Source organism: Trichomycterus rosablanca, chromosome 6, assembly GCF_030014385.1.
Source record: "Trichomycterus rosablanca isolate fTriRos1 chromosome 6, fTriRos1.hap1, whole genome shotgun sequence".
Classification (NCBI taxonomy): Eukaryota; Metazoa; Chordata; class Actinopteri; order Siluriformes; family Trichomycteridae; genus Trichomycterus; species Trichomycterus rosablanca.
In genome coordinates this window covers 24,070,217-24,095,974 of record NC_085993.1, presented here as the reverse complement: position 1 = coordinate 24,095,974, position 25,758 = coordinate 24,070,217, and the positions used below count along the sequence as shown (strand labels likewise).

The 25,758-nt window shown below is 40.0% G+C and overlaps 1 protein-coding gene across 1 annotated transcript in view; it reads left to right on the top strand.

Moving 5' to 3' along the window:
* The window catches only part of chd6 (chromodomain helicase DNA binding protein 6), a 117,769-nt gene extending 93,035 nt beyond the window's left edge, over positions 1-24,734 (top strand). The window contains exons 25-39 of the mRNA XM_062997563.1: positions 623-712; positions 4,663-4,766; positions 4,846-4,975; positions 5,151-5,244; positions 5,745-5,796; positions 5,931-6,165; positions 10,311-10,519; positions 10,609-12,465; positions 16,713-16,858; positions 16,961-17,176; positions 18,062-18,538; positions 18,628-18,825; positions 22,410-22,547; positions 22,643-22,747; positions 23,590-24,734. Of these exons, the coding sequence (XP_062853633.1) occupies positions 623-712; positions 4,663-4,766; positions 4,846-4,975; positions 5,151-5,244; positions 5,745-5,796; positions 5,931-6,165; positions 10,311-10,519; positions 10,609-12,465; positions 16,713-16,858; positions 16,961-17,176; positions 18,062-18,538; positions 18,628-18,825; positions 22,410-22,547; positions 22,643-22,747; positions 23,590-24,690 (5,152 nt within the window). The 3' untranslated portion in view covers positions 24,691-24,734. The remainder of the gene's footprint in view (positions 1-622; positions 713-4,662; positions 4,767-4,845; positions 4,976-5,150; positions 5,245-5,744; positions 5,797-5,930; positions 6,166-10,310; positions 10,520-10,608; positions 12,466-16,712; positions 16,859-16,960; positions 17,177-18,061; positions 18,539-18,627; positions 18,826-22,409; positions 22,548-22,642; positions 22,748-23,589) is intronic.
* The last annotated feature ends 1,024 nt before the right edge of the window (positions 24,735-25,758 follow it).

Sequence of the window (25,758 nt, the reverse complement as noted above, 5' to 3'; positions counted from 1 at the left end):
TTCTCTAAACACCATTTTCATGTCTTTGACAGTGTGTTAATTTTAGTTTGCTATATTGGTTTGATTGATTAGAAAGTGGGCGGCACAGTTGCTCTGTGGGTAGCACTGTTACCTCAAAGCAAGGAGGTCCTGGGTTCAGTTGATGAACATATCTATTTTAGGTACATTTGTTTACACTTGTTTTTATTTTATTGGAAAGTGCACATTATTATTTTTTAATAGTACTTTAACCCAAGTGGTCTGTTATTGTTGTCTTGATGAGCTACATGTTCTTTAATATCTATCAGGGTGCTTTGTTTAGTTACTTGTTAAATATTCAATCAAAAACAAACATAAAAAATAATTGTGAACATACTGTGTATTGTGATACAATTCAGGAAAAATGTGATATTTTTCATCAATCACCCACACATATGTGCAACCCTTCTTTCTCTCTGCAGTTCATTCCTTATTTTTAATGTAAATGTAAATTTCTCTGTGACTGTTGTTTCCTCTTCTTTCAGGTTGTCCTTTTTAAAACCTTGGGCATTCATATAGAGTTCCCTGCATGAATTACAAAAACCGAAAGTGTTTCATATTTAACGTTTTTCTTTACACACATTTTATCTGTGTTTACATACAGGGTACTGTTAAGGGTCCGGATGCTGTATTACCTTAAGGCAGAGGTGCTGGGGGAGGCTGCCAGCCAGGCTCTAGAAGGAGTCTCAGCCAGGTACTTGACCTTTTAGTCTGCTTCTTTTTTGTTTTTATTATTTTTTTAATCAATTAGCTGTACAAACTTAAAAGATATACAGGGTGTGCAAGTAAAGAAACACCCATGTAAAATGAAAACAGTTGATGGTGATCCGATTTTAGACACATGCTCTGGGGAAGGGGAAATGTTAGGCCACGTCACCAACATAACGACCATCTTGAATGCCGCCGTCTTGGATTCAACTTCAAATGAAAATGTAGGTGTGTGACACATCAAACTGACAGAAAACATTTTACCGCCATGTTAAAGTAACTCTTTACATTCTCTTGTTAAAACAGTAATTTCTCTTCTGTACAGATGATATAAAGCAGGGGTGCCCAATGAGTCGATCGTGTTTGACTAGTGCACGCTGGTAGATCGCGCCTCATTCAAACAGTTTAACGTGATTGACATGAAATGTGGCCACTCTTTCTTTAATTGTTTTTACCATAGCTACGCCTCAGCCTGCCTAAAGCACCGTTAATCTAGAAAGTTTTTATACATCAGTAGCCAGTTTGCACCATTTTTGCATTTCTCCTTTTGTATTCAACACTGTTTGTGAAGATGAGTGCGCAGCCAAGCTTTACCTAACATCAAAGAGTTTCTTGGCATCTCGAACGATAGAGAATATGCCAAGCTAATCATGATCAGCTCTGTGAATGCTTTCAAACAGTGCTACAGCTGAAGCTGATGTGCTGGCTTCAAAAACTGCACCGTTGTTCCACATGGACCCATCCGCTTTTGAAGATGAAATTTTAACCCTACAATCTGACATTCATGATGACCTGTAGATCTCAAGCAACGAAAGTATGGGCACCCCTGATGTAAAGAAGGTTGATATTCCAAGCAGAAATCCTCATTTTCAGTGGCCTCCCATTACCCACAGTGCAGTTTCTAAACGTCTTGCTAAATTTTATGAAGCAGACTCTGTCATCAGTAAACCAAAACCTGGATGATCAAAAACTGCTATGGATGTACTGGTAGCAATCACTGTTCTGGCCTCATTCAGCAAAAACACTCATATGAATGTGGGGTTAGTCATGCCTCAATTCATCAAATTTTGTCTACTCATAAATGGCACTATTAGAAAACTAAGATACCGCACCACCTGACCGAGGATGACCTAGACCAGGTGTGCACAACATACGGCTCGCGGGCCAGACACGGCCCGGCAAAACTCTCGATCCGGCCCGCCAAATGAAGAGCTGATGCATTTTTGAAAAAAGTATGCTGTCACTTTAAATTCACCGGGTAATTCCATGAAATTGCGACTGAAAAGTAAATTAGGTAAATACAAGTTACTTCAGCAGTACCATGTGTTTGTCCAAACCAAGTACGAGTAAAAAAAGAAAAGTGGATCTCGAGCATATGAAATTTAACCCTGAATGGACATACAAGTATTTTCTCATGTCCGGTGTGCTTGCAAACACATTAATCAGTTGGTGTCAGAAAGACGCTGCAGTATCTCCCACTGACCAAGACAATTTCTTGTAAGTACCTGATTTTATGTAACTGTATTTAGGGCTGGGCGATTTTCACGATTAATTCGGTTAATTCGCATGAAAGTTTTCACCCGATGTTAGAAATGTGACAATCGCGATTGTTTACATACTTTATATTTTAATTAAAATACCAACATGTCACGAGGCAGAAACTGAGCAGACGCTCGCGGAATATAAATCAAGGAAAGTTTAATATTAAAAGGGCAAAAACAGTGTACAAAATCCAAAACCAGAGGATAAACAGACCGGCAGCAAACGGAAGACAACAAGGATCATACACGGTAATGGTTAGATTCAGAAATAAGGACCGCAAACACGATCGGCAAAACTTCACAACGAGACTCAAACAGAAGAGTTTCAGCTGAACTGAATCAAAACTCCGGAGACGGTTAGCGCGATCAGGATTGGCTGACCGGGGACATGTGATAGTCACGTGAGAGTCCGTGGGAGCATGGGAATTGTAGTCCATATTGTTAGAAGCAGACCGTGCCCCCTCCATCCACCCCCCAGTCACAAGAGGACAAAATCAAAGATCAGCTGACTGATTCCTTGATTTCCCCTAGTGTAGATACTGATACAGACTCATTTATATGGTGGAAACAGTACACAGGCTTGTGTTCCTTTTAAAAAATCTGTAAAGAACTATTTGTGGTTTTTGTTATGCTTCACACTATTTAAAGTGAGTTGTTTGTGAGCTTTTTATATAAAGAATATAGCTAATTAAGATGTCTATTTTGTTTAAATTATTGTTAATTATTGTTATATTGTTATTGTTATAAAGTTTGAGTTCCTTGAAAGGATAATTATAGGTGGTGCTGTTACTATTTTTGCACTTCTGCAGTCTTTTAAATAAAAACATTTCAATTGCATTATACAAAAACTAAAAAAAAAATCGTAATCGAGAATCGATAATACATTTGAAAATAATCGAGTTTTTTTTTTTTCAATATCACCCAGCCCTAACTGTATTACAGATTCATGTGGACAGGTCTGTAAAAATGAAATTTGTGGCCCCCTGGTTCAGGTGTTTATGTGAAATTAGCCCTTGGTAAAAAGAAGTTGTGCACCCCTGACCTAGACTATCACAGCAACTTCAGATGAACCCTCATTTTTCCTATCAGATGGTGTTTAGTAATGAAGCATATTGTTTTTTGAATGATGAGGTCAACAAACAGAATAACTGATACTGGTCAGACAAAAATTTACACTGGACTTATTTCTACAACACTCGAATAGGCCACCACATTCTTCTGGCGGATTTTTATCTTAGAGACGTATCTAGGCAATTGTTTACTCTGTGAAGATACAGAATCTTGTTCATCCCAAGGACATAATTGTTGATTTTTGTGCTAGCATTCAGTCGAATGTTTTGGTGAAAGTTTTTCAGGTTTGGGAGAAAAGGATAGCCTTAAACACATGAAAATGATGGACAGCATATTGACCACATTCTGTAAGTAAAATTAGTTTTAAAATGAGCACAAATAATGTTAACATGAATCACAAAATTTCTTCTGGTAATATTCACGACAGAAATGTGAAGTCCTAGATCCTAAAACTTGTAAAGTTTTCAGTTTCCTGATTGCATGTAAATCTGTCCTGTTTCTGTCTAATTTTAAGAAATTGTTCTATATTTGTTGTTCTCTCTCATAATTTAGCTAATTTTTAATGAACTGTCTTATGCTGCTCTTTGTTTTTATCTTAATTATTCTTGATGTTGATGTACTATTTTGATTTTGTACTATGATTTGTATGGTGTATGTACGTATTTGTTTTGATTATTTGTCTTATGTAAAGCGTCTTTGAGTATCTTGAAAAGCGCTATATAAATAAAATGTATTATTATTATTCACTACCAGTTTGATGTGTTACACTCCTACCTACCCATTTAAAAAAAAAAAAAAAAAAAAAAAAAAAAAAAGTTAAATCCAGGATAGCGACATTCAAGATTGCCGTCATTTTAGTGACATGGCCTAACAGGTTTCCTCCTTCCCTTACAGCTTGTGTCTAAAATTAAGCGACCTTCAATAACTTTCGTATTTTCATTGGAAACGGTGAGAGTGGGAGGAGCAGTAATTGGTCGTGTCTGAGAGACTGAGAGAGAGCTATAGTCCGGATTTAGTGCCATCTGGTTTCCATCTTTTTGGACCGCTCACAGAAGCTTTAAAGTTGGTACGACGCTGGGAAAAATGCATCGGAAGATGACTATGTAGAAAAGTGATGATTTGTTTTTGAAATTCTTAATAAATAGAGTGTGGAAACTCTTGTATCACCGTCTGCCGAAACATTTTAATTTTATATGGGTGTTTCCTCTATTTAAAAACTAGTTTTTAGTTTACAATTAGTTTAACACTATTTGTCAAACTGGCTGTAACACAGTTTCCTTTACCTATGACCCACAAGATAATTTGTGATGTGTGTGTTTGGTAGCAAACTGGAGGTAGCCTTGCCTGAAATTGACTATATTGAAATCCCCATTGGTTGGTGGGATGCAGAGGCAGATAAGTCTCTTCTCATCGGAGTGCACATGTATGGTAGGTGAAAAAAAACCTTACCAACTAGTATATGTTGTACTTTTACACAGTTCATTCATTGTTGTGTCTAATTGTGTAGGATATGAGCGGTACAGCGCCATGCGAGCAGATCCTCAGCTTTGTTTTTTAGAGCGAGTAGGAATGCCAGAGGTTACTGCACTCACAGGAGAACAGGTTGGAGCTGAGGTGGTGGCTGACACCCCTGATAGGTAAATCTTGCTTGAGATTCAATACCAGGGTCAGAATTTAGCTTGGTCAATTCAATCCATATAAATAAGGCTGTGTTTGAAATGACTTATTCAGACACTGAGCCTTATATAAATAAAACATTTAAATTAATTATTGAAAATATTCATTTAAGCTTGTTTGTTTTGACTTTTTTAGTTGCAGTGTAAGCAAGACTGATGATATAAAAGAAGTAGTAGATGAGAAGCCAGAAGACATGGAGAACAAAGAAGAGAAAGAGAAGATAAAAGTGGTGATAAAAATTAATAATACAATACAGCTGTTATTAGAAGTCTGGTAAATAAGGCGCAGTGGGATATTCCGCATGCACACCAGCACAGAGTTCCTGAACTCCTCGGTTTGAAACTCTGTGTTGCCACCGGTCGGCTGGGCACCATATAGCAGGCATAATTGGCAGTGCCTGCAGCAGATACTAATTGGCCACCATATCTGCCGGGTGGGGGCGAACTTAGTGTGGGTGGGTGGGTCTTCATACGCTGTGTAAGGACCCTGATTGGCAGAAGAGACGCCTGTGCAGAGTGCAGGGGTGAGAAGAGGAGGGCTGTACACGTGTCGGAAGAGGCGTGGGCAGCAACATGCTCTCCTCGGATACAATCAGGTATCCCTAAGCAGCAGAAGACTAAATTGAGTGCACTAAATCGGGAGGAAAACGGGGAGAAAATGCATTAAAAAAAAAAAGTCTGGTAAATAGTTTAAATTTGAATACAAACCTCTTTCCTTCATCTTTCCAAGCAGGACACCACATTACCAGAGGAAACAGTAAAACAGAACAATAATTTATCAGGTAGGATTTTTGTTTAAATAATGTAAGAATTTTAGTTGGATTTTTGTTGAGTACATAAGTTTTGAATTTGTCACCATAAATAAATTTGTATTTATAGCACAATGCTTTTTAATGATTTGTGTTGGGTTTTTTAGATGGATTGGTTCAGGGTTTAGTGGAGCAGGGGCGGGCACTTTGGCCAGCAGGCTCTGCACTTACAGCAAGACTACGGAGACTTATCACCGCCTACCAGCGGTACACACGCCGCGAACCACTCCGCCATGAATTCTTTATGCATGAGGGCATTGGATCAATTGCCTGGCAACTGGGTGAGGATCTACGGCGCTGCGCTACCAGTCCTGATCCACTTTTCCTTGAGTGGCAAAGGAGGTAAGCAGAACATGATGCTGCTCCACAACCATGGTTCACATTTGTGTGGATAATAAAGTAAACTGTAATAAAAAGTACTTACATTTTAAGTAAACTGCATAAACACACACAAGCCTCATTTAAAATATTAATGAAATATTGATGCTTTAAAAAGAATAAAAAGAGCCGCTCAGGTGGCGCAGCGGTAAAAAGACACGCTGCAAACCAGGGCTGGATTCTGAGTACGTAATATCGAATCCAGCTCTGCTTCACCGGTTCGAAGCCGAGTGGCTGTATGAGCAACGATTGGCCGGTTTCTCAATTGAGGGGGTGGGACAAAGAATGCGATTACGACCTCTGCCGGCTGATTAGAGGCGCCTGCACAGGAGATGAGAAAGAGTGCCCTTAGGGTGTGTCTCTCCGCATGCAACGCTAGGCGGCGCCAAACTCATCAATGTGTGGGTGGCAAAAATGCATCTGGCTGCTGCTCATGTTTCGGAGGGGATATGGGTTAGCTTCGATCTCCTCGGTCAGGGCAGGGTTCGGCATAGACAGAGGAAGCACGATGCAAATTGAACAATTGGATGCGCTAAAGGGGGGAGAAAAAGGGGAAAAAAAATTATTTTTTATTTAAAAAAAAAAAGGAATAAAAAGAGAATCTATATGTTAGTTCAATAAAGGTTCAGAAGAATTAACAAAAGTACAAAGAAATGCCTTTTACTGTTTTGGCTGACCAGCTTGATTGTACGCAAAATTAAAGCAACATTTTAATTTGATGCCCGTAACACACACAAATAAAGAAGGCCTGGGCAAGGCCTAGGATGTTAATGATTAACCTGTTAACCTTACATTTTAAGGTTAACAGGTTAATCATTAACATCCTTCATTATTATTTGACTAATGCTGTTGGTTAAAAATAACATTTAAATTAATTTACCCACAGCTGACTGTTGATTTTTAGTGCACATTTGCCAACAAGGTGTTCAAGCACATTTAGTGAGCAAGTGCCACTATTCTAATTAGGGCTGGCTCAATACCACTTTTTTATGTCCGATACTAATCCGATACCGTCATTTCTCCTCTCAAACAACTAAGCAGTAATAATACATGTCTCAATGCACCATGGTTAAACTAGCTATCTAAATAACAATGCTCAGACTGTGAAACAAAGATTCTAAAGGAATAAATACAGAACCTCCAACATCACACTTATGCAAAACTGCTGTTTTTATTTTAACTTTTACACACAGAACATTTAGCAGCATTTTTGGCTTGTTTAACAAAAGTGTCCACAATTGGAAGATGTGGATGTCAATCAAACGCGATGGACCAATTAGAATTGAGTTAAGATTTTCCGTTAAAGTTCTGTCACGTTTTTAGATTATTAAAAACCAAAGCGTGCTTATTAAAAAACCTGCTGGGTTTTAAAGAGGACATCTGTGGCTAAATGGGAAACGGTGTAGTTTGTTTTATGTCATAAAACGAATGGATTAATCGTTTAGGATGTGAGAGATCTCCAAGCTGGGACAAGATTTTTCTTTATCTCAGGTGGACGATTTATCATTTATATCAAACAAGAACAACTAATACTGCTATTTTGTGCTATTTAGTCTTATTTAGTGTCTTTAGTGCTTAGTAGAGCACTCTTTTGCTGTTATGACCTCCTGCAAATGTATTGCATAGCCATACCCCAGCTTCTGGCAGTGTGCCTGTGGAATTTGAGCCCCTTTTTGATAGAAGGCCAGTGCCTTTCAATTCACTAATATTCTAGGGGTTTGCTTGCTGCAACTGCCTTCTTTGTTTTCTACTAAAGATTTTCTATAGATTTCAAGTCAGCTGACTTTTACTGCCACTCCATATTCTTCTAGGTCTTATACAAAAACCAAGCCTTGGTGGACCTTTGGGTATGCTTGTAAGTAAAGTCTGGTTGGAAGGTCCAAGCTTCAGCTTTTTTCTTTACAGAAGGCATGACATTTTTTTCTAGGATTTCCTTAAACATTACATAACTTCACTAAAAACCTTAAACATGTGGAGAGCAAAATTGATTTAAAGCATCCCCAAAGCATCACAGAGCCACCACCATATTTCACTGTAGGCAGGGTGTCCTTTGCAGCGTGTGCTTAATTCCAGACATTCTGCTGATCCATAGGTCCAAAAAGTTCCATTTTTGTTTTATTGCTTCACAGAAAAGAATCCCCCAAACTTTACTGGCTTATTCATTTGGTTTTAAGCACAGTGAAGCCGACTTCAATTGTGATTTTACTGACAGTAAATTACTGTGCAAACTGAAGCCACGGTGCCTGCTGCCACCAAATCTTGCTGCAAGTCTTTTCGGTCACCCATGGGGTTTTGACCATCTGCCTCTTCAGGAATCTGGTGGCACCAGGTGAAAGCCTTCACTTTTCGCCATGTCCAGGAAGTGTAGCCAGTGTTTTTTTTTAACTTTGAACTTGCAAACTTTGCTTCCAGCTGTATCTCTACGATCATTATGTGACTTTGCTTCTTTTAATTGTCCTTCATTGTCCTTAATTGTACAACTCTCCTTGCCATATTTCTAACATGTAATCAAACGTCACAGTCAACAAACCCCTAACCAGTCCAGGTATTTGAAGTGTTTTATCTTAAATACACCTTGTGCGACTAATAAAGCCCTTGAATAGTTACATTGGATATGCTTAGGACAAATTTGTACTTTTTTGAGGGATTCTATTCTAAGAATGGATTAATTTTGAGACCGCAGTAGTCATTAAAGTCATTAAAATATATTTACAAACCCCATTCACAGAAAAGTTGGGACATGCAATAAAATGCAATACAACTAAAAACTGTAATTGCTTGAACTGTTATTTTACTGATTAAAGTAAAAATAAAAGCTTTTTTAGTGCTTTCACTAACAAACCTAGTTGTATTTTGTATAACAAAAGAATGTGATGCCTGCAGCACACTCAAAAAAAGTTGGGACAAAGCTGAAATAAGACTGGTTGTACAAGTTACACTGTTCTAGAAGGTTCCACAATTAGCAGGTTAACTGGTAACAAATTAGATTATTACAATTAAGTATAAAAGAGGCATCTACCAAAGGCTTAGTCTTTGCAAGGAACGATTGGGTGTGGTTCACCAGCATAACGTCAAGCACACACCACGCCGTTGTAACTCATGCAGAATGAAGCCTATATAATGAGCCACTTCTAAATAGTGGCATTTGTTGATTTTGATAAAAATAAACATTACAATATGTCAAACAGGTTCTTATGAATCACAATAATATCAGCAAGCTTATATATTATTAAAATACTGGCAAGCTGTATTACAGCCTAGCAAGAAAAGGAACAATTACAGGGTCGGTTTTACTTCTGTGCTTTTGTTCATTATAATTAGACTTTACTTTATACAAACCTCAATAAAAAAAAACCATTTGGAACAGTATGTAAAATAACAATAAAAAAAGAGAGGAGACATTTTAATAGAACTGCAGGTAGGCCAGTATAGCACCCACATTCTTTTATTATGCAGCCATGTTTTTGTGAACTGTGATGGCATTTTCATGTTTAAATAAGCATGAACGTCTTTAGAAAGAGGTGTAAATTTAAAAAAAAAAGTTGTGTGGAGGGCAGCATTTGTTACTCCAAAATATTTTTAGTGGTGTGGTTTCATATGTGTGAAAAAGAAAACCTTGGCACTAGTACATTCCCATTCCATGGCAGATTCTGGTGTTTAAACTTTAAATTGCTGGTAACAGTTTAAATGATTTTTTCTTTGGTTAAAAAATGTACATTATTTTAACAAAACATTCTGAAAGATTTCTCCCCGTGTCTGCGTGGGTTTCCTCCGGGTGCTCCGGTTTCCTCCCTCAGTCCAAAGACATGCAAGTGAGGTGAATTGGAGACACTCAATTGTCCATGACTGTGTTTGATATAAACTGATGAACCTTGTGTAATGAGTAACAACCGCTCCTGTCATGAATGTAACCAAAAGTGTAAAACATGACTATAAAACCCTAATAAACAAACAAACATTTGAAACAAGTCTGAGTCGAGTCTGAAGTCGCTGTGTGTGCGACTTACGTGCGACTCCCATCTCTGGTATCATCTAATCACTCTATAACGCACTTAGTCTTTATGCTGTAGGTTTATGTTTTATTTATTTATTTATTTATTGTTTTACAGATGGACACGTCGTGAACAGGCTGATTTCTACCGCACGGTGTCCTCGTTTGGGGTAGTCTATGACCCTGAGAAGAAGACCTTTGACTGGAGCCAGTTTCGTGGCCTTGCTCGTTTAGAAAGAAAAACAGATGAAAGTTTAGAGAGCTATTTCTGGAGTTTTGTCTCTATGTGTCGCACTGCTTGTAGACTTCCACCAAGGAAAGATGAAGGTACGGGTGGATGAGTGAATTGTTGACCTGTTGGATGGGATTAAATATTAGTTGGTATGTCTTACTGTATATTTGTTTTCTTCATATAGGTCTTGTTGACCCTGCTTTGTGTATGGAGCCCATTACTGAGGAAAGAGCAGCTCGTACCTTGTACCGTATAGAGCTCCTGCGAAAGGTCCGTGAGCAGGTGTTGTGTCACCCTCTGCTGAAAGAAAGGCTGAAACTTTGTCGTCCAAGTCTTTATCTGCCTGTTTGGTGGGAGTGTGGCAAACATGATCGTGATCTTCTCATTGGTGTGGCCAAACATGGTCTTAGTCGCACCGACTTCTACATATTGAATGACACTCAACTGTCCTTCCTGGAGGCCCATCGCAACTATGTCCAGAAAGAAAACTATGGGTACTCAATATCAGGCCTGCCCCATCAACACTGCTGCCTGTACGACACCAATCTGGGACACTGCCATTCTCCTCAGTCCTCAGAATACCATCCTACACCCTTGCACCCCACACAGATACATCAAGACATGGCTGTGCACGGACACCATGAAGCCTCAGAAGTGGTTGCAGTATCAGAACCAGAACGCACCTTAGGTATGGGTCCAAATTCTAGGGATAGCTTCTTGGACTGCACTCCAATAGATGACTCTATGGAGCTGGGACATTTACGGCATGATGAATCACTCCATAGCAAGTCAAGCAAAGAGATTAGTGGATTTCCCTTTAATTCAGCATCAGCTGGACATAATATGTTGAATTCATATGGAATACAAGGGGAACTTAATGGGGTACAAGGGGACATGGCTGATTCTATAGCTGAGAAACTGCGTAGTGATGTTTTAGTGGGAGAGCAGGGATCTTCAGAAGAGACAGGATTAATGGCCCCCTCAGTGGAGTTAGATGAACTTCAGACACAATGGGAAAGTTCAGATCATGCTGAAGGCTCTGATATTTTTAATGATGCAGATCCTATCTTGGGGACACCTACACTTGAATCTGGATTTCTAGACCCTGCTCAGTCTGAAGATGGACAGGAACAGGATGATCCACTTACAGATTGTTTAAGCATGCCCAGTTCAGACTCACAAAGCAACCCAGTAGAACCACTAGCAGAAAGCTTTATGTTATTTAAAGAACTTCATGCTGTAGAGACGCCTATGAACCAGCCCGATTTATCAGCCAGTGCACCAGAATATGGTCCCCCACAACCTCTTGCACTTTCTGATGTGGGCATTGACCAAGCAGAGCCAATAAGTGAAGAACTAGAAGAGAAGCTAAGTGGTTCTGAAGTCACACATTGTGACCATAATACAGAAGATGGACCAAATCATGTTAAGTACCAATTTGACAAAGACAATCATTCAGAAAGTTCTCTGAGTAATTTAGAAACTGATGAGAAGTCAAGGAGAACCCAAAGCAGGAATAGTAGCATGCCTTCTGTCGAATCTTTAGTTAAAAATAATTTTAAACCCTTGAAGATGGAGCGTAACATGCCAGTTGAGGGTTTAAATGAGGACCAACTAAAGGATTCTTGTGACGTGTCTTTGGAAGAACCGTGTGATAAACTTCTCATGGATCCATGCGAAGTGCCCTTTGAAGAACCCCATGAAATTCCTTCGAAAGAACCCCTGGAAGAATCACTTGAAGGGTCAATTCAAAACCCCAGTGAAGAACAGTTGGTCAAACGGGAGTCTGAAGAATCCACTGCTGAATATATAGAACCAGTTGTAGAGAATACTCCAGCTGTCCCTGCCTTTCAAACAGAGGGAGGTTTGCCATCTTTTTTGTTTCCAGCTCTTTCCAACACGGAAGTAGACAGCTCTGTATTTCAAGACCATAAAGATGTCAAACCCGAGCCTGAAAGCACCACATTGACCCCTGAACTGGAACAGGCTGCTTGTCTTCAAGTAAAGGATGAAATAAAAGAAGAGAAAACAAAGACTCTAGGTACAGTCAATTTCTGTTTTTCTGTGCAGTTCATTTATTTTACATCTCTTAGAGAAGTATCTTTATTATATTTAAAAGTTGCCTATTTAATAAGTTGTTTCATTATTGAAGTAGAGCAGTTTATTTGCACTATCCCAATTTTGGTAAATCTCTCTATATGACCCTGCACTCTGGTGGCCTCTGTGGCTTGCAGGGACACATGCGCATACACAGTCTTGCACAGGGGTGTCAAACTCATTTTCACCGAGATCCTGCGTGATTGCAGTCTGCCTTTTAAGTCTTAGACAATTTGTTGTTTTGCTTGGAAAATTCTGTGTTTGGTGTAGGGCCACATAAAATGACGTGGCGGGCCGGATTTGTCCCGTGGGTTTTAAGTTTGACACGTGGTCTAGCATATGCCTCCCTTACATGTGTAAAACAGCCAGTCACTTCTTTCACTTAGAAGCAGCAAATAAATACTGAGAGCTATAACAGGTATCCACTATCATGCATGCTCTCTGTATTTTTCTATCACTTGTGCTGGTGCCTTAACCGGACAGCAGGAGTCTGTGTTGCAGTGCCCCCTAAGGCCTTTACTCCCTTAGACCTGAGTGTCCCAGCAGGCCGGTGGCACCACTGAGACTTAAACTTAGAAGCCACAGAGGTTTACTCGGTGACGTGAGTAATCCTCTCAAGAACTTTGAAAGGTCCAATGTATTGGGACCCAACTGTTGGATTCTAATTCTAAACCCGGGACAGGTCTTTGCAAACAGCCAGACCTGTTGCCCTTTGCAAAAAAAGGTTCTAATCGCCTCTTCCAGTTTGCATCAGTCATTCTAGATGCAGCGATTGATCTTAATGTAGCTCAGGGTGATGTGATTAGGGAGGTGTTTGACCCTGGATGAGGCCGAACACTGGAGCGTTTGCTCAGAGTCTAGATCACAGTGCTCAAGGGGTGGCAGCACCATGACAAAGTCAAGGGACAGATGGAATAAGTAGCGGATGCAGGAGACCTATAGGGAATGTCCTGGGCACCTTATTCTGGGCACATACCTGACAAGCCTCAACATAACCCTGAACCCTTTGACCATAGAAGGCCACCAAAAGTGTCTAAATGGCACAAAAACTCTAAGGTCCTAGTTACCCCTGGGTGACCTGCAAAAGGAGAATCATGACCCCACTGCAGGGTCTGTGCTCTAACAACTGTGGGGAAATATAATATCCCAGGGGACCATTACTGGGATCAGGCTCCTGCCGTTGAGCCTCTAGTCCCCAGTGTATGGGGGCTACAATCAAAGATCCTGGGATGATCTGCTGGAGGAAGAAGAGGTGGGTGGTCTCTATAGTCTGATTCTAAGCACACACATTATGTGTGTACAAAGCCATTCATTTGTAGTGAATACCAAAAGAGGCCTAGCATCTTCTTGCTGAATAATCATGGACTAACCAACTTTATTTTTTAATTTTTTTTAATTTGATTCCTGCAACTGAAAATATGGATACCTTTGTATGTAGTTTCAATAGGAGACGGATCTGAACTGCCGACAGGTCATTCAAGCACACAATTTCTGTGAGACCATGCTGTTGTATCTCATGCAGAATTAGGCCTGGCATCATATTTGCTGAGCCTCCCTGTTTTGCTCTTTGGTAAGCATTTGGTTTGTGGCTCACCAGTGGATTGAGTAGATAATGGACTGGCACCCAAATGCTTCTTTCTTTTTCTTTCCTGTCTTTCCCAATGACTCTTGAGCTTCCTGGCGATCACAATACATGGAGTCTACTTTAGTGATGCAGTCACTCATCTGTCTTATTCTACTCTTTTAAGTCTTGCAGTTTTTCTTTTGTGTGTTTTTTGTTACTTAATCCCCAAGTTTTATGATTTTGTGCATTTAGTGCATATAGTTTTTATAGTTTTCAATTATTTTCATACTAAAACTGGGATTCAAATGGTGACATGCCCAGTGATGAAAGTTAGAGGATATTGTGGGCATATTCTGCTTTTAGCCTAAGGAAAGGGATTCGCTGAGGCCAGACACCAAGCGTCTGCTCTAGGTCTTGATTGACCCTCTCTGTCTGCCTGTTGAATTATGGGTAAAAACCTGGAGGACAGGCTAATGGAGGTGCCCAACAGTTGGCATAGGGACTTCCAGAAGAGAACAGTAAACAATCTGACACCAGGTCACTAGGCAAGCCCTGGACTCAGGTAGGGCTGCAACTAACGATTATTTTAGTAGTCGACTAATCTGACAAAAAAAAATTTTTCGATTAGTCGACTAGTCAACGATTATTTATGTCATACCCTCCATCTCTGCCTTAACATAACAAAACCCTGTTATGTTATTTAAGTTCCAATATCAAATTAAAATAATGACCCATGAAACATGAATATGAAACTTAAGCTTGATAGTTTAATTAAATATATTTGAAACATTAATACACAATCACAATAAAAAAATTCAATTAAATAAGAAAGCTTTGGACAGCATTAGAAACTGTTATGTTTCAGAAGTTATCACTCTGGAAATCAAAAACATTTATAACGTGGTTGAGAAACATGTAAATGCTGTCTGTGAAGACCTCAGCCATTTGAGGGGTGCATGAACCTCTTCTCTTCTCATCCACACTCCATTGCTTAGTGCTATTAATAGAAAGCACAAAAGAGAAAGCTGTATTAATTATCACAAACTGAAGGCTATGTATCATAGTTTATTATAAATAGTTTACTGGCTATGCCAACTAAACCATAAAAGGTTAAATATCTTAACTGAATTATCTGCTGAGCTAACTAGCTATCATTAAGTGGAGGAGGCTTATTATTTAGAATGAATGCTCATTAACGAGAGCAAAAAATATGGAAGACGAGACAGGGTAACGTTAGGCTATAATGTTAAGTTATATAACGTTACTCATATAAATGACTGATTAACTATTGCACTTAATGCGTTAGCTAGCAAACCTGAAACAAACCTGAAAAATAGCGATCTCTTAGATAGTTTTCCGACAAGTACTCTAGCATTAACAAACATTAACATTTAACTACGTTGGTTAAAGCACAAAGCGGTGTAAAAACTTACCGGAATAACGTAGTGCTGGCGTGAAACCATAACTCTGCTCTGTAGTGTCTGTGTCCAGCTCGTTTCTTTGGGTTATTTTGGCTGAAATACTTTAGAAAGTTTCGGTCTCTTTATCTTACCTCTCTGTCTTCATAAACTCCCCGCTGCGCCATGGAAGCGATGCTGCGCCCCCTGCAGTCCCTTTAGTGCATTGCAATAATAACAACGCGTGGACAATGAAATTCCACGTCGACAAATTTTTATAGTCGACGTTATCGATTACGTCGACTAATCGTTGCAGCCCTAGACTCAGGAGAGCTAGTGGGAAAAGACAGGCAGGTGCTATTGAGGCAGACTAAGACTCAGAGCTAAGTGGTGGATTTAGCTTAGGTGTAGTGAGTACCTTTTGATGAGCCACAGGGAATGCTTTGATGTGTGGTTCAAAGAGGACAACATATTTAGTATAACTGCCCACTTTTTCTGGCCAGCATGGATGTGGAAAGTGGGTATGCTTCACATTGTATTAGGTATTACTATAATCTAAAGATGATTTAAAATAAATGAAAGGATTTGTGTAGGTTATATGGGATTTTTGGGGGGTCCTGAATCCCTATGGATACTGGCAGTTGACTGTATGTATTTTGTTTTTGTGTGGTGAATGCTTTTCCAAAAGTTTTACCATCCCACTTGGGTGGCACGGTGGCTTAGTGGGTAGCACTGTCGCCTCACAGCAAGAAGGTCCTGGGTTCGATCCCCAGGTGGGGTGGTCCGGGTCCTTTCTGTGTGGAGTTCGCATGTTCTCCCCGTGTCCGCGTGGGTTTCCTCCGGGTGCTCCGGTTTCCCCCCCACAGTCCAAAGACATGCAAGTGAAGTTAATTGGAGACACTAAATTGTCCAAGACTGTGTTCGATATAACCTTGTGTACTGATGAACCTTGTGTAATGAGTAACTACCGTTCCTGTCATGAATGTAACCAAAGTGTAAAACATGACGTTAAAATCCTAATAAACAAACAAACAAACCATCCTATTTTCCCAGACATTCCACAATTCTTGAAGACTTGTGCATTGTATGTCTGCACCAGTGTTTACATTTCTAGGGTTGTAGAAGAACACAGTTTGGCCAGGGCCTGTGTGTACATAAATGTAATATTTGCAAAGTGCACTGTTAAAACAGTCATCAGTAAATAGGCTTTTGTTGTTTATGTGTTTTTAGATTTATTGGGAGATGGTTTTGTTGAGGCACCACAGATTCCAACACCTGTATGTGAGATAACAGACAGTCTCCATGATCTAAGGGAACCAACCATTGCTCAGCTGCTTCAGGAGAAGGCACATTACTCATTTTCAGAGTGGCCCAAGGTTTGTTATATTTTGCATCTCGTATAAAAGTGTCAGTTTCTGGAATTTCATTCACTCTGTTTTATGACTGAACTTTTGTTCTTTGTTTTTTACTTTACATAGGACAGAGTAATTATCAATCGCATTGACAGTATTTGCCACGCCATCTTAAAGGGGAAGTGGCCTTCTTCCAACCAGCAGTATGAATCCCCTAACACAGTGTCCAACGTCTGCGTACGCAACAGCGCTCAGCCGAGAGTCGGGTTGCCGCCTGCCAGAATACCTCTACCTCAGAACCTTAACTTCAACATTCCACCCTCATTACCACATATACACAAGGTAACTGGTTACAGCTTTGTAACTGTGCAATAAAGCCATAGTTTTACATTGTCCCAGTTTAGATGTAATTGAGGCACAATGAAAAACTGCCAAAAAAAAAGCAACTAGAAGTAGTGGTCCGATAATCTTAAACACTGCTGCATCTATGACGCTTATGAAAACACACAGCCATATCATTACCATGTGGCTACAGTGCTGAGAGTGGTCCACCAGCCAAATAATATCTGGTCAGTGGGTAAAGGTGGGACCACAAAGTGTTCAAAGCAAGAGATGATAAAAACATACAAAGTCTGTTTGGTAGGTGTTGGTTATGAAATGGCCAGAAAGTTATGTACAACGTAATTAAGACTTATGGAAAAAATTTATTTTATGCTTGATATAACTTGCATATTAGTATTATGTTGCTTGTGCATTAAAGATGTTAAATTGTTATGTTGGTGCTTGAGGTGAGGCTGGGAGTCTAAAGTACAGAGATAATCAACATGTCTGTTGTTAAGCTGTCATAAAATGTTGTAAGCAGATAAGAAACAACAGTTAGCACAGAATGTAGGTTCCAAAGTCCAACATCCAATGTGATGTTCCTTGTTCTTCCTCAGTCTAATGAACAGAGATAAGCAACATGTCTATTGTTAAGCTGTCATAAAATGTAAGCAGATAAGAAACAACAGTTAGCACAGAATGAAGGTTCCAAAGTCCAACACCCAATGTTTTGTCCAATGTCCTTGTTCTTCTTCAGATACACTGCTGTAAGAACCCACAATTGGGCCAGTAAATTCTCCAATCCAGTCAACTGTAATCTTTGTTTTCTTTTATCATCTAACAAAACTAATAAAGTGCAACTGAAAATGTTGTTTTAAACAATGTGCTTCTTTATTTTCTCTCCAGGAACGGTTGGTAACTCCAGCATTCCTTTCCGAGCTCAAGCATCCCAGGTGTGGGTTCGAGTTTGAGACAGAGGGTCCTCCCAAACCAAGTAGTCTTAGAGAAAAGATTCAACTTGGCATTCCTCATCATGGAGAAACACTTTTTGTTAATGGCTGGCAAGATGCTGCTATGGATCTGTCCAAAGCTACAGACCTTGCATTTGGTAGGGACACAGGCTCCATGAGTCACGAGTCCCATACTGTCCAGTCAGGACCTCTTAAGATGCCTAGCTTAAGTTCCATTCAAGGAGCAATGGGCTTTGATATGACTGGCATTCTGCAAGCAGGACTTATACATCCAGTTACAGGGCAGATTGTTAATGGTAGTCTTTGTCGTGATGAGTCCATAATGAGGAGGAGGAGAGGTCGGAGGAGAAATGTAGATGTCTCTGACCTGGGGTTCTTTAAGGACAGAGACACAAACAAATCTAAACAAAAGGTAAGGGACATGAAGAAATAGTTTAGAAGTTGATTTTTTTTTTTCTCAAGTGAAATGAAGTTTATTTTGGTGAATTTCTTTTTTTTAAGGGGCAACCAGAGAGTATCAGCCACCCAGTTGTGTCCTCTACCTCTTCTCATCCTGATAGCTCCACCATTTCCCCTTCTGTCCTGCCCCTCACAGAGTCACCTAGCATGAGTATGGACAGTGAAGCAACCAGTAAAGGCCTGTCGGAATGGCTTAGACAGAACACCAGCTACAGAATAGATCTCCCTGCTTTCCAAACGGTCAGTAACATACCTTACTAAGGTTTTAAAGGGAGCTTATGCATACATAATTAGTCTAAGCACCTTGTATTTCCTGTACATTTTTTTAGCTAAATTAAAAACAAAATCATATAAATAGTTGGTATTTGATTTAAACATCATGTAGTTGGTTTGTGATACAGTTCATGAAAACTGATCATTTTAGGTAGTGGTAGCTTTGTGGTTAAGGTGAAAATGATGTGTTTATGTATCGGACACACTAACCTTTCAGTCAATTTTTTCAAATTGTACTTTTTATTTCAACCAGAACTGGCATACTGAGTCATGATGATGTTTGAGTTTATCTGCCATATCAAATAGTAAATGCCTATTTCTGTGCTCTACAAGACAGTAGTTTATATACATTAGGTAGTGCACTATATAGGGGATGCAAATTTTGACACTCTAGGTAGTGCACTATGTAGGGAAGGCAAATTTTGCCACACTAGGTAGTGCACTATATAGGGGATGCAAATTTTGACACACTAGGTAGTGCACTATGTAGGGAAGGCAAATTTTGACACACTAGGTAGTGCACTATATAGGGGATGCAAATTTTGACACACTAGGTAGTGCACTATATAGGGGATGCAAATTTTGACACACTAGGTAGTGCACTATGTAGGGAAGGCAAATTTTGACACACTAGGTAGTGCACTATATAGGGGATGCAAATTTTGACACACTAGGTAGTGCACTATATAGGGGATGCAAATTTTGACACACTAGGTAGTGCACTATATAGGGGATGCACATTTTGACACACTAGGTAGTGCACTATATAGGGGATGCAAATTTTGACACACTAGGTAGTGCACTATATAGGGGATGCACATTTTGACACTCTAGGTAGTGCACTATATAGGGGATGCAAATTTTGACACTCTAGGTAGTGCACTATATAGAGGATGCAAATTTTGACACTAGGTAGTGCACTATATAGGGGATGCAAATTTTGACACACTAGGTAGTGCACTATGTAGGGAAGGCAAATTTTGACACACTAGGTAGTGCACTATGTAGGGGATGCAAATTTTGACAGACTTTTTAAACTAAATCGAGCCCTTATTAGTCGTAGATACTGCGTGATAAGTTTCATATCAAAAAGGCTTAAAGGTTTATTAGATGGCAGTAATGAAGAACAGTAACATGTTACATGTACAACCCCAAAAAGGGGGCGGCATGGTGGCTCAGTGGGTATCAATGTCGCCTCACAGCAAGAAGGTCCTGGGTTCGATTCCCAGGTGGAGCGGTCCTGGTCCTTTCTGTGTGGAGTTTGCATGTTCTTTCCATGTCTTATTACTGCCTATTCTATAGTACAACTCCAAATCAGTACACGTTGCGACAGTATGTAAAATGCAAAACAATGTTTTTTACATCTCTTTTTTTTTTACATACATTTCATGTTTTCTGGTCAGCTTCATTTTATTTGTTAATGCACATCCATACCTGCATTTCAGGCCTGAAACACATTCCGAAAAGCTGGGACAGGGGCGATTTAGGGCTAGTAATGGTAAAAAAGAAAAAAAAAACGTAGTTCTTGTAATGAGTCTTTGAGGAGCAAAAATGGGCAAAGTATCAAAGATCAGTCAATTTATTGACAGCTGATATAATTGAACACGCAAAGAATTATTTGGTGCCAAAATGTCTTTTAAGTGACTAAGTGTGGTAAAGTTTTTTACCGTTCCAACTCTTTTGGAATGGGTTGCAGGCATGAAATGCAGGAATGGGTGTATATTAACAAATTAAATGTTTGATGAGACAAAACATGAAATATTTAAATATACACCGATCAGCCATAACATTAAAACCACCCCCTTTTTTCTACACTCACTGTCCACTTTATCAGTTTCACTTACCATATAGAAGCACTTTGTAGTTCTACAATTACTGACTGTAGTCCATCTGTTTCACCCTGTTTTTCAATGGTCAGGACCCCCACAGGACCACCACAGAGTAGGTATTATTTAGGTGGTGGGTCATTCTCAGCACTGCACCGACAATGACATGGTGGTGGTGTGTTATTGTGTGTTGTGCTGGTATAAGTGGATCAGACACAGCAATGCTGCTGGAGTTTTTAAATACTGTGTCCACTCACTGTCCACTCTATTGGACACGCCAACACCTAGTTGGTCCACTTTGTAGATGTAAAGTGAGAGACGATCGCTTATCTATTGCTGCTGTTTGAGTTGTTCATCTTCTAGACCTTCATCAGTGGTCACAGGATGCTGCCCACTGGGCGCTGTTGGTTGGATGTTTTGGTTGGTGGACTATTCTCAGTCCAGCAGTGACAGTGAGGTGTTTAAAAACTCCATCTGCATTGCTGTGTCTTATCCACTCATACCAGCACAACACACACTAACACACCGTCACTGCAGTGCTGAGAATGACCTACCACCCAAATAATACCTGCTCTGTAGTGTTCCTGTAGGGGTCCTGACCATTGAAGAACTTTATAAAAGGGGGCTAACAAAACATGCAGAGAAACAGATGGACTACAGTCAGTAATTGTAGAACTACAAACTGCTTCTACACTGCCTGGCCAAAAAAAAGGTCACACACTCTAATATTTCGTTGGACTGCCTTTAGTTTTGATTACAGCATGCATTTACTGTGGCATCGTTTCCACAAGCTTCTGCAATGTCACAACATTTATTTCTGTCCAGAGTTGCATGAATTTTTCCCCAAGATCCTGTATTGATGATGGGAGATTTGGACCACTTATTCTTACCCTGATGCGCCCATCACTCTGGAACAGGGTAAATCTGGACTCATCAGACCACATGACCTTCTTCCATTGCTCCAGAGTCCACTCTTTATGCTCCCTAGCAAATTGAAGCCATTTTTGCCGGTTAGCCTCACTGACAAGTGGTTTTCTTAAGGCTACACAGCTGTTTAGTCCCAATCCCTTGAGTTCCCTTCGCATTGTGCATGTGGAAATGCTCTTACTTTCACTATTAAACATATCCCTGAGTTCTACTGTAGTTTTTCTACCATTTGATTTCACCAAACGTTTAAGTGATCACAGATCACGATCATTCAAGATTTTTTTCCGACCACATTCCTTCCTCGAAGATGATGTTTCCCCACTGTCCTTCCACTTTTTAATGATGCGTTGGACAGTTCTTAACCCGATTTTAGTAGTTTCAGCAATCTCCTTAGATGTTTTCTCTGCTTGATGCATGCCAATAATTTGACCCTTCTGAAACAGATTACCATCTTTTCCACGACCACAGGATGTGTTTTTCGACATGGTTGTTTAACAAATGAGATAGGTTTTCAGTTAGGGTTAAATAACTTGTTGCCAGCTGAAACATAATCACCCATGCAGTAATTATCTAATGGGAGGCTCTTACCTATTTGCTTAGTTAAATCCAGGTGGTGACCCTTTTTTTTGGCCAGGCAGTGTATATAGTAAGTGGAGCTGATAAAATAGACAATGTGTGTAGAAACAAAGAGGTGGTTTTAATGTTATGGCTGATCGGTGTATGTTAATGTTATTTAATATGAAGTGATTTGTAATAGCTGATTAATTTCCCACACCTTTATGCCCCTGTCAATCAAAGACTGCAGGCATGCTGCATGGTTTTACAGAACGTCCGAAGCAGAGGAGACATCGCTGTAAAGATCCTACCAAATTAGATGTAAGCTCTTTGACAGGAGAGGAGAGAGTTCCAGTGGTGCACAAGGGTACAGGTCGCAGGGTAAGTACTGTACTTAATCATATTAAATGAGAGTGAGCAAACAAATGTTATTAAGGTTTTATTGCTTTGTTGTTTTTGTGTTTTTCTGGTCCTAGCTGGGTGGTGCTTTGGCCCCAGCAATAAAGGAGCTTTCTCAGTGGCTGGATATAAACTCAGAATACTTTGTGGCTCCTGATTGGGCAGATGTTGTTAAGCATTCAGTGAGTTCGTATCAGCATGTTCTAATAATGCTGTTTATTACACATTTTATACTATTATTTATTCTACACTATCTGGACAAAAGTATTGGGACGCCACTTTAAATTTTTGAATTCATGTGTTTCAGTTACAGCAATTGCTAACAGGTGTAATAACCCAATTATATTGCTGCATTCATTTACGGAAGCCCTATTCCTGTTCTAGAGTTACTGCGCTTCTGTGCACAAAGCAAAATCTAGAACAGGTTTAGTCCCTGGGAGGGTCGTGAGCAGAAAAAAGAAAAATAATAATAATTAAATAAACTTACTTACAGGAATGCCCCCTTGTGGAGGCTTTATGTTACATCTTGTAAACCACAGAGCAAATAAGATGCATTGCTTGTGTTGCCTGGGTCGCTTCAAAAATATGGGACAAAATGTGGGTCGCTTGTAAAAAAACAAAAGGGACAAACAAAAATGTTGTTTAATTCCAGTGGCCTGCTTGAAGCCCTGACTTCAGCTCCACTGAGCAGCTTTGGAATGAACTGTATAATAAATTAAGGCTTTATTTAAACATCAGTGCTCTGCCATACAAATGCTCTTTTCAGTGTATGAGCACAAATTCCCACAGACATAATTAAATGTCTTCTCAGAAGGGTGGTTGATGTTACAGCTGAAAAATCACTTGTATCATTAACACTAATAGCAATAACAACTGAGGTCACTAATAGGTCGGGTGTCCAAATACCTTTGGCCATATAGTTTTAATCTCATAAATGTTAAATAGCTGTCCTTATCTTGTCCTTTGTTAAGTGACTTTATGGATCATTAAGGATTAACAGTGATGCCCTGTTTTATTCTTTTAGGGTTTTCTCCCAGAAGGAAAGTTTACACGGATTCTTACCGAGCCAGTGACTCGGGATCCAGCCACACGCCGGAGAGGCAGGAGGCCGCGTAGTGAGATTCCCAAAGCTATTGAGCTCCCTGCTGGCATGGGACCTCTCTTTATGAACAGTGGACTTATTGGTAGCATGGACTTGGTTAGCTTACCTAACCTGCGAAATGTCCCTAGCATTCCTATAAGCGGCCTGATGGGGTTTCCACCTGGTTTTGCTCCTGCACTACCTGGAGAAGATGCTAAAAATGGCCTGGGTATTCTTCCCATGATGCTCCATAGCATGCCAGCCATGCAATCACCCATGTATGGATCTCATATAAGTGGGATGATAAACCCAGCATCATCTACAGCATCCCCTACAATATGTACATCTGCCAGCTCCTCCAGCATAGCAACAGTCACTTCCACATCCTCCGCCACTGTGGCCTTATCCCCGAGCCCAGCTGACAGCTCCAGCAATGCGGCTACCAAAGAGACAGCCAGCCCCGAGTCTAGTACCGAGAAACAAAATACAGAGGAGAGAACGCAAAGGGAGGGGGAGAAAAGAATGTTCGCTGTTGCTGCCAACCCATCAATTACTAGCAGTACTGCTAGCATTACAAGCACTGGGAGCCATTTGGCCTTCAACCCATTTTTGATCCCTGGCATGCCTCATGGACTGCTGTACCCACATATGTTCCTACCGCATGGCAGTATAATGGCACTTCCAGCGGTGCCGGCAGCAGATAGCACTGGAAGTCCAAAGAGGAAGAGAAAGAAAGCTAGGGATGAAGAAGGGGTGGATGGAAACAAAGTCTTTTTAGAGGAAGATGATGGAGGGAGAAAGGGGTTGAGAAAGAAAGAGACATCAGAATGCAAGCATAAAGATGGCAGATTAGAAGAAATCATGCCAGCAGTGGAGGTTGGTGGTCGTGACACCTGTGGCTCTTTAGCTGTGGTTGATACTGACAAGAGCAGTGAGGTTGAGAAAGCAACAGAGGAAAGTAAGGATGGAGTAATAAAAACATTGGAGCCCAGCATGTCTGTGCCAAAAGACAAACACTCAGACGTTACACAGGATGTGTTATAGACTCAGCTCTCCCCGCCTAAGCAAAAGTATATTTGTGTATTGTGTTGGTAAATGTTTCTGTAAAGAACTTCATTTATCCACTTGTTAATGTTTATAGATTCGCTGCGTAAATGAAACAGGTGAATTGCGTAACTCCTTCAAGGTGTTTGCTTAAAAAAACACAGTAAACAGCATGCACACAATTTCATCTCCCAGTACTACAATAATGCCCAATAAGCATCACTTTCAGTGTAAGAATGTCACCTTGGCATGGCAGTAATATAATCTGACTTGACCTGATCTGGTCAGATAGGGCAGACTTAAGGCTGCTTTATGCTACCATTCGTACAGAAATAAGATGCCGCTGGACGGTCTAAAAGACACTTCACATGGGGATGAGGGGGCAGCTTGCACAAGTCACTCTGAATCAGAAATGCCCCAAATCTCTTCCCACCTCTGCAGTAATTGTTTAGCAAACAAATGTGTAAACTGGTGTAGGTGAAGCTTCAACTCTGCTGCTTAAATTATGTAATGTACTAAATAATATGCCGAATTATTGGAATACTAATTAGGACAGTGATATGCAGACAGGGATGAAGCCTCTGGTTTTAGAAAGACTGAAATGCATTGTTAATCAGCAGTAAAACTTAATCTTGTGGTTATAGAGTGGCCATGTTTTTCTTTCTTTAGACCAATTAACTTGGAGTAAGGTAAACAAAAACATTTTATCCTTTGAGAAGCCTTGCAGATTTGATATTTGTTCATTTTCGGTCAGTGGCACATCTCTTCAACTAAACATAACATGGGGTGTGTTCGAAAACCTAGTGAGCTCTCTACATAGACAGCATTTTAGCACCGAGAAGGAGGCTGTTTGAATTCTTAGAATCCTTAAAATGCTCCTTAATAAGGCACCTTAAATTTGAACGGTATTTTAACAGAATAACAAGGGAGCATCCGATGCTTCCTCAGCGCTGAAGGCAATCCCAGCATTCAGTGCGGCACAACTTTTCTCACCAAAAAATATCAAATATGGCGGATGGATGCAGTTATTTTCAAATACAAATAAATTATTATTGATTTTTAATTTGT